The 12,238-nt window shown below is 51.7% G+C and overlaps 1 protein-coding gene across 1 annotated transcript in view; it reads left to right on the forward strand.

The window, feature by feature from the left end:
* Positions 1 to 1,869: 1,869 nt before the first annotated feature.
* CD6 (CD6 molecule) overlaps positions 1,870 to 12,238 on the forward strand; it is a gene marked incomplete at both ends in the record, with an annotated part of 40,001 nt that continues 29,632 nt past the window's right edge. Inside the window, one exon of the mRNA XM_082844236.1 lies at positions 1,870 to 1,930. Coding sequence (XP_082700362.1) covers positions 1,870 to 1,930 — 61 coding nt within the window. The remainder of the gene's footprint in view (positions 1,931 to 12,238) is intronic.

Raw genomic sequence — 12,238 nt, forward strand, 5'->3', positions numbered from 1 at the left:
GGAAGTCTAGCCGTCTTTCCTGTGCAATCAAACATGTGTTTCTCAGGACGCTGCTTATCAGCAGGAGACCACCCACTGTGTCCATCCTACCCTGGCCTGCGGTTGGTCACCTGTGTTTGTGAACTACCTGCTCTTTGAGGGCAGGGCTGTGGTTTCCTCTCTTCCTCCTGAAGAGGTCTCTCTAAGGGTCGGTTGAATGGAGTTGAGAATGGAAGTGGGAGGTATCCACCTGCTGCCTGTGCTACCAGAACCTTCCACAAGAGGGCAGCCTCAACTAACTCCCTCCACCCCGCAGGGACGGGCAGGAGGGGCCCAGGTCCCTGTGGCTCCAACACCTGTAACTTCAGATACCCCCTCTCCATTCCACAGGGCGGGGAGGTGAAGACAAGCAAGGATGAGGGAAGTGTCAAGCCAGGCCAGGTGAGTCTGAGATGGCATCATGATGGGGAAGGGTCAGGACAGAACCAACCTCCTCTGGACTCAACTTCTTCAAGGGTTCTGTTTGGACGACCAAATTAAGTGACCTGTTCCTTCGTTCACTCAACAGCATTTGTTCGGCATCAACTGTAGGCCCCACAGGGAGTGCAGTGGTGAATTAAACACCCTTGGGGCTTCCCCGGTGGCGCAGTGGTTGATAATCTGCCTGCCAATGCAGGGGACACGGGTTCGAGCCCTGGTCCGGGAAGATCCCACATGCCGCGGAGCAACTAAGCTCGTGAGCCACAACTACTGAGCCCACGTGCTGCAACTACTGAAGCCTGCGCGCCTAGAGCCCGTGCTCCACAATGAGAGAAGCCACTGCAATGAGAAGCCCGCGCACCGCAACGAAGAGTAGCCCCCGCTCGCCGCAACTAGAGAAAGCCCGTGCGCAGCAACGAAGACCCAACACAGACAAGAATAAATAAATAAATTAAAACAAAAAAACCCACCCTTGGTCCCTGCGTCTTTCCCAGTGTCCACTGCAGCCCAACTGGACAGCTCAGCGTTTCCCAAACAGCCCCGGGCGGCCTGCCCCCGCCCCTCTGCTCCTGCTGCTGCTTCTGGCGCAGCGGCGTCTGCCGTCACTGCCTGTTGAAATCCTGCTTATCCTCCGGGGCCCGGCTCCCGTGCCTGCTTCCACAGAGCAATGAACCCTCAACCCAGGACCCAGGGGAGCAGGGACTGGAGCCTTCTGCGCCGTCGCTGGGGCCGGTTCCAGCCTGCAGAGGAGGTGGGGAAACCATCTATCAGACCCTTCCTGCTTTACTATCTCTGAGGGGAGGTGGAGGTGCTCCCTCTTGAAAGAGCAAAGCCACGTCCTCCCTCTTCCCAGCCATCTTTGCACCTGAGAACAAGGTAAAGCTTGGGATTCAATCCCATGAGAGCCAGATTCCATGGACTAGGACAGAAATGGGTCACTCATCCACTCTTCTAATATGTACTGATGGGGCGCTCTACTCACTATGTACCAGGTCTCCAGAAATGAGGCATGGCCCCTCTGCTTCCCTCTTCCTTAGGAGACCCTTGAGGCCCCTCTGTGTGTGTGTGTGTGTGTGTGTGTGTGTGTGTGTGTGTGTGTGTCTCACTCTGCGACTCTTGGGGTTCAGCCAGGCTTGGGGAGCTCACAGTCGCGGCAGCTGAGCTCTCCTCGCCTATATTACCAGCCTTGCTTCCTGGAGACCGAAACCACAAGTAGAGCGCAGGGGCGTGAGAGACACTCACAGGCTGGGTTTGGCCGCATGCGTGCAAGGGGGTGCTGTCTCCTGCTGAGAGAGATACACAAACGGGAGCAGCTAAGGGCAGAGCTGCCGAGAGGGGCACTCGGTAGCCTGCCCACCTTCTGGCCCTAGGATGGTACTTCCCACTGGCGGGCAGGCATAGCGGTCGGAGATGACACCAGACATAATGCTCCTCTTCGTGGTTGCTGGATTGCTGACGGCAGCTCTCTCAGGTAGCCCTCTCCCCACCTCCTGCGCTCCTGCAGGAGAGCCTGGGACCTGCCCTCCTGGCCCCTTTTCTGCTTCTTTTCTCACACTCACCTGTCTGGAGCCTTTTAGCCAGGACTATACTCTGGTACCAGGATGGTCCCAGCTGTGTCAACAGCATTAGGGGCCCAGAGAGGGTACAGGGACCCCCGTGAGGGGCTGAGGCTGTGCCTGGGCGGTGCTAAGAGGACCCCTGAGGGTCAGATAATGCGGGTAGCACGTGGGGTGTCTTACCAATGGGCTCCCACGCTCACAGGAGGGAGACACCTCCCACCCACAGGCTCAGGAATCCCTGCATCCCTATTTCTTGCCAACTCTCAGGAAGGGACCGTTTGCCTTCCAGAGAACTAGGCCCACTGACGATCATACTTTCAACCCCAAAGCGGAGGCCCTGGGTTCACCAAGCTTGTGCCGCTCACAGCAGAGCCGTCCTGAAACAGAATTCGGGAAGCCAAGCAGAGCTGGGGACAGCTGGCCGCTGGTTGCTCCACTGGGCGTAGTTTAGGGCACAAATGAACAGAAAAGCTCTTGAGGCTCAGATCCTCCCTGATCCTGAGCTCCGTCTGGGTGCCCAAACACCCTCGCAACCTGGGCCAGGCATCGGGTGGCAGGAAGTTTGGGGCCCTGGGCTGTGCTCATCGGGTGCTTGTTGGCCCCTGTGGAGTGCAGGGTCCAAAGTGGCAGGAGCTGGGCAGGAGATGCTCTGGGGCCTCACACTGGGGGATAAGGAGATGGGTATGGAAACAGAATTCTGGACCTGGGAGTCTGGGTCCACCTGGCAGTAGAGATGCTAAATGCTTTGAGTGTGGTGTTAGGGAGACCCAGGAAGGCCCCATCAGGAAGTCTGGAGCATTCAGGGAGCCGTGGGGGGCTCTTCTCCCTGCCTCTGTCTATCTAGAGGCACGTGCTCCCAGCCTCCTGACCTCACACTGGTTCAAGGAAAGCCGTTTAGCTCTGGGATCAGGAATAGGTGCTCCTTCGGCCCCATATGGGCCTGGAAAAGCAGCTTTGCCTGTCTCACTCTACCAGGAGACCCTGGAGCTTGGCCGCTTTCTGCCCCCGAGCTGAACAGACAGATGGTCCGAGACTGGGGCCCTCGCTCTGCGTCTCCATCCTCTGTTCTCCATGAGCTGCCAGCCTCGGCTCAAAATTAAGTCTGGGTCTGAGAGGTCTGCGGACCGGCCCCTGGGCCCCGGGATCTGGTCTTGAACAGTGCCTGAAGAGTGGTGGGAACCTGGGCTGGGCAGAGCCCAGGAAGGTGAAGCGGAGGGTCCCTTGGGGCCCAGTTCCTCACACATCACCTTGTCTCTGCCCGGCCCACTCCACTCTCAGGATAGTTATTTACTAACTTCGTGTTTTCAAAACTGTACTTACAGTCAGTTGACTCACTTGTTACTAATACAAGTTCAGTTTTGAAAGGAAACTTTATGTCACAATTACAAATGGAAAACTGACATCATTTGCCACAAATAAAAGGTAAAGGTAAGCATAAAAATAAATGGCGGTGAGGGCTTCCCTGGTGGCGCAGTGGTTGGGAGTCTGCCTGCCGATGCAGGGGAGATGGGTTCGTGCCCCGGTCCGGGAGGATCCCACATGCCGCGGAACGGCTGTGCCCGTGAGCCATGGCCGCTGGGCCTGCGCGTCCGGAGCCTGTGCTCCGCAACGGGAGAGGCCACAACAATGAGAGGCCCGCGTACCACAAAAAAAAAAAAAAAAATGGCGGTGAAAACCAGTTCCTCTGATGTGCTAGTAAAAAGTTAGAAGAATGTAACGGCCCTTGAGCCTGGAGCCTTTGGCAGCCCTCTTTGCTAAAGGGAAGATGAGGGGATGATAAAGACATCCTGCCTCCAAATTGTTATTTTCTTCTTGACTTTTCAGGGGGTCTGAAAGCCCTTTGGGCGGGAATAGTTTCCTCGCTATGCGATTTCATGGCATTAAGTGCTGCTCCCTTCGACCCTCCTGAGGGTGCGCAGTGGTATAGGTCCTAGTGCTGGGAAATAGGGCCTGGCAGGAGGGGCACTCTGGGCAGAAGGGAACTTGAGAAAAGAAAAGGAAAGAAAGAAAAACAACTGGGAAGAGGGAGGAAGGAAAGGGAGCTGGGAGAATGAGGTCCATCAGGGAGCTCCAGGGCATCACCCCGAGGGCTGCACGTGGCCTGGGCGGGTTACCGGGCCGTGCCCTCAGACCACAGGCACGTGGAGCCTGGCCCTCCTGGGTCCTGGTGGACCCGGCCTCCCCTTTCCTACTTCCCTTTGCAGTCTCGCCTCCAGGCTCCATCCTGGGCCTCACGCAGCTGTTTCTCTGGCCAGGCCGGCCTGGATTCTGGTGAATGACCAGGGCAGGGACCAGGGCCTAGAGAGCCATGCTTCCGAATCCTCTGCTGGCGCTCCCTGGAGGCCTGGGTCCAGGACCTATTTGTCCACTTATCCTCCAGTTCTGCCTCGGTTTCCAGATCAGCCAAGTGGGGATGGAGAGGTGGAGAGAATGAACTAGAAGCCCCTGACCGGGGAGGTTGTGGGGGAGGTGAGTCAGGAGACCAGCCGATTCCTGCCACCCTGCCTTTAATTCACCTTGTGACGGTGCTTGTCGGCTCTGGACCTCAGTTTGGGTGGAATGGGGCTCTTTGGGCAGATGATCCTTAAGAGCTTGGTCAGATCTGACACTCTGCATTAGATGCAGTAGCAAAAAACCCGGCCGTTCCCACCAGGGCCGAGCCGGGGTCGGTGACTCGAATTCCATCCGCGTGGTTGGCGCGAGGTCCTCCAGGGCTGCCGTTGTGCACTTGAAAAGGCTATTTGTGGTTTTACTTTAAAAAAATAGTTTCTTAAATTAACACATTTAAAAAAATCTGTTTTTCCTTACCTTGTAAATTCAATACACAGATCTCATTTTTTTTTGCAAGTCCAGTAGTTTTTAACAATGGCTCTCAAGGGGTCTTTGTTTAATATTTCAGCAAGTCGGGTTGAACAGAGTAAGCCTCTTTAAATAATAAATACCACTGACAAATGTAGCTAATTGAGCTCCCTTAGATCTGTGATGTCTAATCTAGCTGCTATTAGAATGTACCATTTGGAACGCGGTCGTCTGAATGGAGCTGTGTTAGGAACATAAAATACACAGCAGAGTTTAAAGATGTGTTCAAAACAAGAATTGTAAAATAGCTCATTAGTAACTTTTATATGATTACATTGAAATGATAATATTTTGGATATGTTGGGTTAAATAAGTGTTACTGTTACAATTAAGTTTACCTATTCCTTTCCTTCTTAAAAATGTGCCTCCTAGGGGCTTCCCTGGTGGCGCAGTGGTTGGGAGTCCGCCTGCCGATGCAGGGGACACGGGTTCGTGCCCCGGTCCGGGAGGATCCCACATGCCGCGGAGCGGCTGGGCCCGTGAGCCATGGCCGCTGAGCCTGTGCGTCCGGAGCCTGTGCTCCGCAACGGGAGAGGCCACAGCGGTGGAAGGCCCGCGTACCGCCAAAAAAAAAAAAAAAAATTGAAAAATGTGCCTCCCAGAAAATTTAAAATGACCTATGGAGCTCACCTTACATTTATACTGGCTAGCACCACCTTAGATACTCTACACTACATTTATAAATTTAATGAATTTGATTTTCTTATAAATGCTTCAAATACCTCTAAGAAACACAACCTTCCCAAGGATTTAAAAGAATGCTTATAGATCTAAAACACTAACTTATTAAGAAAGTGAATATTAAGTTCTCTTAAGTAGTCTAATCAAGTTTACAGATTTCAACTGAAGTCAGTTAGTCAGTCACAAACATGAGAAACTCTATGGCTAAAAGTTCTTAAACATTAAAATACAGGATTTTATGCACCAACATACAGAACTTGACCCAACTTAAACGTAACAGAAAGGTACAGATACTATGGGTTTCTGTTTATTTCACACCTCTATTTTTTAAATTCGAATCTTCCTGGGCTTAAAAATCACTTACCAAGGAGAAAAGAATCCTACCATTGCACGTAACTTGGCTTATCCCGAGCAGGTTGGAGTTTCCATCTCAGTGGACTGAGATGAGGACAGCTTTTTGGTTGTTTTGCCAATATATAAGATATGATTCTCTGGTGCTGCTGACGGATAGCCCATGGCCTCTGATGGGGCTGGGTGCTCGACCCACGATCCCGGTTTCAAAAACCTGGTTCTCTCTGTCTCCCCCCAGCCCAGGGAGTTTTACCACTTGATTGGATTAAACTAAACAAATGTTTACTATTCTTTTTTCCCCCCATGTTCTTCCTGCCTGGCAAGACTCCAACTCATAGATCTATAAATAACGTATGACAGACACCTGCATATTTCTCCTAGCATAGTCTGGCTCTCTGGTCGTATGACTGGTGGGGACCTTTAGCATGGCCGTGACCATGTGGTGATGTGGGACAAGGCAGCTCCTAGGGCGTTGGGTCTGGCATTATTTAGCCAAACATAGATGATTCCCGAGGGATCTAGAATGAGTGAGAAACGCTGCCCACAGCCTCCTTCGTTCAGTTCGCATTTATTGAGGCCTGCTCCGAGCCAGCCTCATTCCTCACAGGAATGCTCGAATAAATTGGGCCCCCAGCTGTCGGGTTCTGAGGCTGTCCCCCTGGGACAGGGAGGGGTAAGCAGGTGACTCCAGCTGAGGCTTTGGGACAGGGGCCTGGAGGAAAAGACCCCCCTGGCATGGGGCCCACCCTCCCCCTGCCTGGACCACAACTAAATCCCATGCCAGATGCTCAGCCCTGCACTGACGCTGGTGGGGCTGGAAGGCCCGGGTCGCTAGCCTGCCCCAGTCTCAGTGTCCTCCAGGCCATCCATCCCCCCCTCAGCACTGCCTCCCATCGGCCAGGTCAGGGCGAGGTGCATCAGAGGAGCAGCATTTCCTGGGGGCCCTCGTTCCTGCCCTTCGGACGATTACTAACGCTGCCATCCTACCTGACCGTTTGCTTAATACTCTTAATGATGTTTTAAAGTATAAAGACATTTATTTTTAGAAAAAACTTTATATTGCTGCCTTCAAGATAAAGCCATTGTAAATCACCTGATGGTAACGATGGTGAAAATAAACATCGTGGAAACAATGTGATTCATTTCTGGCCAGACGTGTGGTATTTAATACCCTGTCAGTGACCACCTAACTGTGAGCTTATAAATGTTACACAGCCAAGACAAAGATCCCTTCTATGTAAATACAGGATTTAGCGGTTCACGTGATGCCATTTGCACAATAAACTCATTTACCCACGTGACAACCCCATGGTGTAGGTGAGGAAACCGGGGGTTAGCAAGGCTGAGGCCTGTCCAAAGTCTGGAGCTAAGACGTGCCAACGCTTGAGCTGAGGTGTCCTGACGGGGAAGAGTGGCCCGGCCTGTCTCCTGGCTGGCTGCCCCTGGGGTTCCCTCTGAGGATGAGGCATCTCCCCAAGGTGTTGTACCTTCCCGGGTTTGCAGCCTCAACATTGCATCCAGGGACAGCCCCGAGTGGCCTCTGGGGTCCTGGGACCCCCCTGGAAGACTTCTCAGGATCGGATGGGAGCAAATGGGTTGCCTCTTTCAGCAAAGCCCAGCCTTCATGGGTTTGCTGGGCATTTACCCTGCCCACCCAGGCCAGGAATGAATGAAGTGAAGCTGAAGAGACACAGTGAGACAAAGGAAAGCTTGTCTGGTAGGGGGCTCCCTCTACCCACAATTTATTTAACACCTACTATGTGCCAGGCCCTGGGATGGCACTGAGATATGAAGGTTTGACCTTGAACATATTAAATGTTGAAGAAGGTGGCAAAACATACAAGGGTCATTCTGGGATAGATGTGACAACAGGTGCAATCCGATGGCAGCCATAACCACCATCCATTGCAGGGGACTTACATTCTCCAAGCACCTGCCATGTTTATCCTGTCCTACATTGACACTGGGGCACTCGTCCCCATTTTACAGGTGGGGAAATGGAGGCTCAGAAAGTTCTGTATTTTGCCCCAGGCTAGTGGGTGATGCTGAGTTTAAATCCATGTCTGTGGATCTCCAAAACCCATGTTCTCCATCACTGGGCTGCACTATTTCTGGGAGCCAGGAGTCAGAACAGGGAGAGCTTGAGCGTCCCGGAGAGGGGGACGTCACTGTCCCAGAGGGGCTGGACACGGGGGACAAGAAGACTTTTGCATACGAAAGAAAGATGGCCAAAACATCCTAGGCACGAAGACATTTTTTAAATGTGTGCGTGCAAAGGCTGGTGTTGCGCCAGTATCAACTTCCTGGTTTTGGTAATTTACTGTAGTTACGGAATAGGTCACCGTCAGGGAAAGCTGGAAGATGAGTGCATGGGACTTCTCTGTGCTATTCTGGCAACTTCTTGTGAGCCTATCATTTCAAAATAAAAAGTTAAAGGGGGAAAAAAAGGCGTTTCAGGCAAAAGGGCCCATTGGAGCAGGATCTGGAGAGCATGGTCTAAGGCCTAGCGGGTAGGTAGGGCCCCAATTCCCAGACGAGCTGGGCTCCAGGCTCTTTTTCTGCTGACTCATCCAGACTGCTGTGTCATGAGGATGCAGTGAGCATGCCAGGCACAGAGCCCGGCACAAACCGTACATTTACATTCGCCAGGCCGACAGGTGTAAATTCATATACCTGTCTTCTCCTCATCACAGCCCTGTGAAGTATGAGTTATTGCCCCCATTTTACTGATTAAGCAACTGAGGCTCATAGAGGTGAAGTGACTTTTCCTGGATGGCACAGTTAATAGCCTGTTAAAAGATACACTGAGGCATATTAAAATTTTTAAACTGAGCACAGATCGGTTCAAATCGGTGGCATACGATCTAGCAGATAGAAAAGACAGGTATAAAAGGGGACTTTTATAGGCAGAAGGGAGTAGGAACAAGAAAGTTATACTAGGCAAAAAAGCAGATTGGTTATTGCAAAGTTACTCTTTTTTTTGTCGTTTATTGTTATTTTAATTTTATTTTTTTAAATTGAAGTATAGTTGAGTCACAATCTTGTATTAGTTTCAGGTGTACAGCAGAGCGATTTAGTTATACATACATATATATCTATTTTTTTTTCATATATATAGGTTGTTACAAAATATTGAGTATAGTTCCCTGTGCTGTCTTTGTTGGTTATCTCAAAGTTACTTTCTTTTAGGGGATGGTGGGATCTAGCAGGCAGATGACCTAACTAGTGCTGGTCAGGTGATTCCTGATTGACGGGTTTAAGATGACATTTCTGGGAGAGCTGAAACCATAATTAAGTCTCGGCTTGGTGATGTGGGGCTTTAGCATAAACAACTCCACTTGGGGCCTGTTATCTTATTTTTTTTTTTTTTTTTTTTGCGGTACGCGGGCCTCTCACTGTTGTGGCCTCTCCCCTTGCGGAGCACAGGCTCCGGACGCGCAGGCTCAGCGGCCATGGCTCACGGGCCCAGCCGCTCCGCGGCATGTGGGATCTTCCCAGACCGGGGCACGAACCCGTGTCCTCTGCATCGGCAGGCGGACTCTCAACCACTGCGCCACCAGGGAAGCCCTGTTGTCTTGTTTTTAGCTAGTAGGCGCCAGATCTTTAACTTGACTTTATGACTCCAAATCCACGATGTTTCCCAGCCCTGGAAGACGGGCGGGGTTTGGAACTCCAGCCACCTCAAGATTTTTATAGGAAAGGTCCCCCATTCTCTGGGGAGTTTGCACCTCAGCTACCAACAGCTGGGCTGTCATGGAACTTGGGTGAAAAAACCCCTTGAAGGAACTTGTGTGTCAGAAGCCACTTCCTGGCCAAGCTTCCACTCAGCCTCAGTTTCCCCAGCCATAAAGTGGGGTCAGTGGCAACCTCCAGAGCCCAGGGCTGGGATGAGGCTCCATGAGACAATGGTTGTGAAGTACTTGGGGAAACATGGGGCTTCTCGGGCGCCAAAGACCCCCATGGCCACACCTACTGTTGGGCGTGGGGCCAGGGCAGGAGCTCGGGGAGGGAAGCCCGGGTTTCCGCCCACCATTTTGTAGACTCCTGTGGCCCAGCTGCCTCTGCCTGAAAGTGGCAGCTGAGACAGCCTCCAAGAGGCTGGGCAGGGAGGCAGGGCTGAGGGGCTGAGGAGGAGACTGCGGAGCCCTTGGGAGATGCTGGATTAGGGTACCATAATGGGAGAGTGACCCCCTTACTTTCCCCTGCAAGGGGGTTGCCCCCGGGTCTCCACTGAGTGTTAGGAGATGGCAGGGCACATTAGAAGTTCCAGCCTGTAAGTTTCCAGGACACCCCCGACCGCTCTATCATGACCCTGAGCTGGGCTGGGCTTTCCGGGCAGGGCCAGCATAGCCCAGGGAGTCTTCACCCGGAGCTGGGGGCCAGGGCTGTGCGGGGACACAGGCTGTGTGAATGAGGGGGGCTCCTCAGAGCTGAGAGCTTCTCAAGGCGTCCTGGCAATCCCATCTGTGTGCCCCACTTCCAGTTTGGAAGTCACCTACTGAGCCCCGAGTCAAGGAGAACACAGAGGTGAAATCACTGGGTCGTCAGCCATGTGCAAAGCCAAGCATGGGTCTGTCCATCTCGCAGAAGCACAAAGTGATGCTTGGGAAGCTGGAGCCACACAGCGAGTTGCCGACAGAACTGTGACCAGAGTCACTTTCCGGGCACCAACCAACCCATCCCCGCCAGCTGCCTCTTCCTAAATGGGGCTTGGGGAAAGATTTTCTCTACACTTCAATAAAATTTTTGCTAGGATGTTCATCTCTTCCAGAAGGGGTGCCTGGGAGCTGGGCTGGGGAGGGGGCAGAGGTGGAGAAGCATGTCCCGGACAGGGAGGACGTCTACTCCCCATTTGTCTCAGCGAGACCAGCTTCCTCTCTTTCCTTCAGCTAAACTAAGTAAACACACTTGCCAAGTGAATCAAGCTCCTTGGAGAGATGTGCTGCACTCTCCAGATGGGGTTCTAGAAATACGGCAGCAGTATCTGAGCTGGAAGACTCCATCCCCAGAGGGCTGCCAGTCGTTGACATCCACCCATTTGTCAGAGGAGGAAACTGAGGTGCAAAATGGGGAGTGAGGCACCCAAGGTCAGGAGCAGGGGTGAGAAGGGTCTGCAGGCTCTGCCCGGGGCCCCTTCCCCACATTACCCAGAGGGTGTGGCACTGGCCTGTGCCCACAGATGCGTCCTCAGCACCCCCCCGCCTCGATGTGGAGATGGCAGGGGAGGGCTGTGGTCTGACGTGGGTCTGAGGTGAACACAGCTGACCCTGGGCTCTGAGATGTCAGCTTTGTGAGGCGAGGAGCTGGCTTCCTGCAGCCACTTTGCCTCCACCACCTCAATGGCTCCCCGACTGTTTTGTTTAGTTTTATTTTAAAGAAATTTATTTCAGCACAATTTTAGACTTACTGAGAAGTTGCAAAAATATACAAAGATTTTCCATATGCTCTTTACTCAGATTCCGGACTAGGAATACTTTTATCATTTTCTCTATTTTTCTGTCTATTACATTTTTCTTGAACCATTTGAGAGTAGGTTGTAGACGTAACTTCCCTTTCTCCTAAATACTTCAACATGTCTTAAAAAACAGAATAAGGTCATTCGCTTATGTAACCACCATATACATATCAAAATCAGGTGATAAACATTGCTACAAAAATAATCTGTAGAACTTTTTCAGATTTTGCCAATTGTTCCAAAACAATTTGCCTTAGAGGCAAAGGAAAATTCCATTGAATGTGTTGCATTTCACGCTCCTTATTTTCCTTTAATCTAGACCAATTGCTCCGATTTTTTCTTTCAAGATACTGATCACTTTGAAGAGTACAGGCCAGTTACTCTGTAGAATGTTCCTCAGCGGGGCTTGTCTGATGATTCCTCATGATTAGTTGTGTTGTTTCTGGCAGGAGTATCACAGAAGTGAAGTTGTGTCCTTCTCAGACATGGTATCAGCTTGTCGCATTACCCATGGTCTAACTCTGATTGCTTGGCTAAGGTGACGTCTGCTAGGTAAAGTCACTCTTCTCCTTTGTGATAAATATGTCTCTTGTGGGCAGATTCTTTGAGAATACGTAAATTTTTTGGTTCCCTTCAAAGCTTTACCCACTCGTAATATTATGGCTGATTCTGGCCTGGATCAGTTATTATCGCGATAGTTTCTTGATGGTGATGCCATCGTTCTACAGATACAGTGGCCGACTCAGCTTTCTCTGCTGGCTCAGTGAGTGGGAACCAGCTGGCTCAGTGTCTTGAAGGCTGGTGCTGATGGGACCAAGAGTGAGCTCTCAGGTTGAGCCTCTGACGGCCACCACCTTGCCTTGCCTCCTTGTGG

Source organism: Leucopleurus acutus (genome assembly GCF_964270905.1).
Source record: "Leucopleurus acutus genome assembly, chromosome: 8".
NCBI lineage: Eukaryota > Metazoa > Chordata > Mammalia > Artiodactyla > Delphinidae > Leucopleurus > Leucopleurus acutus.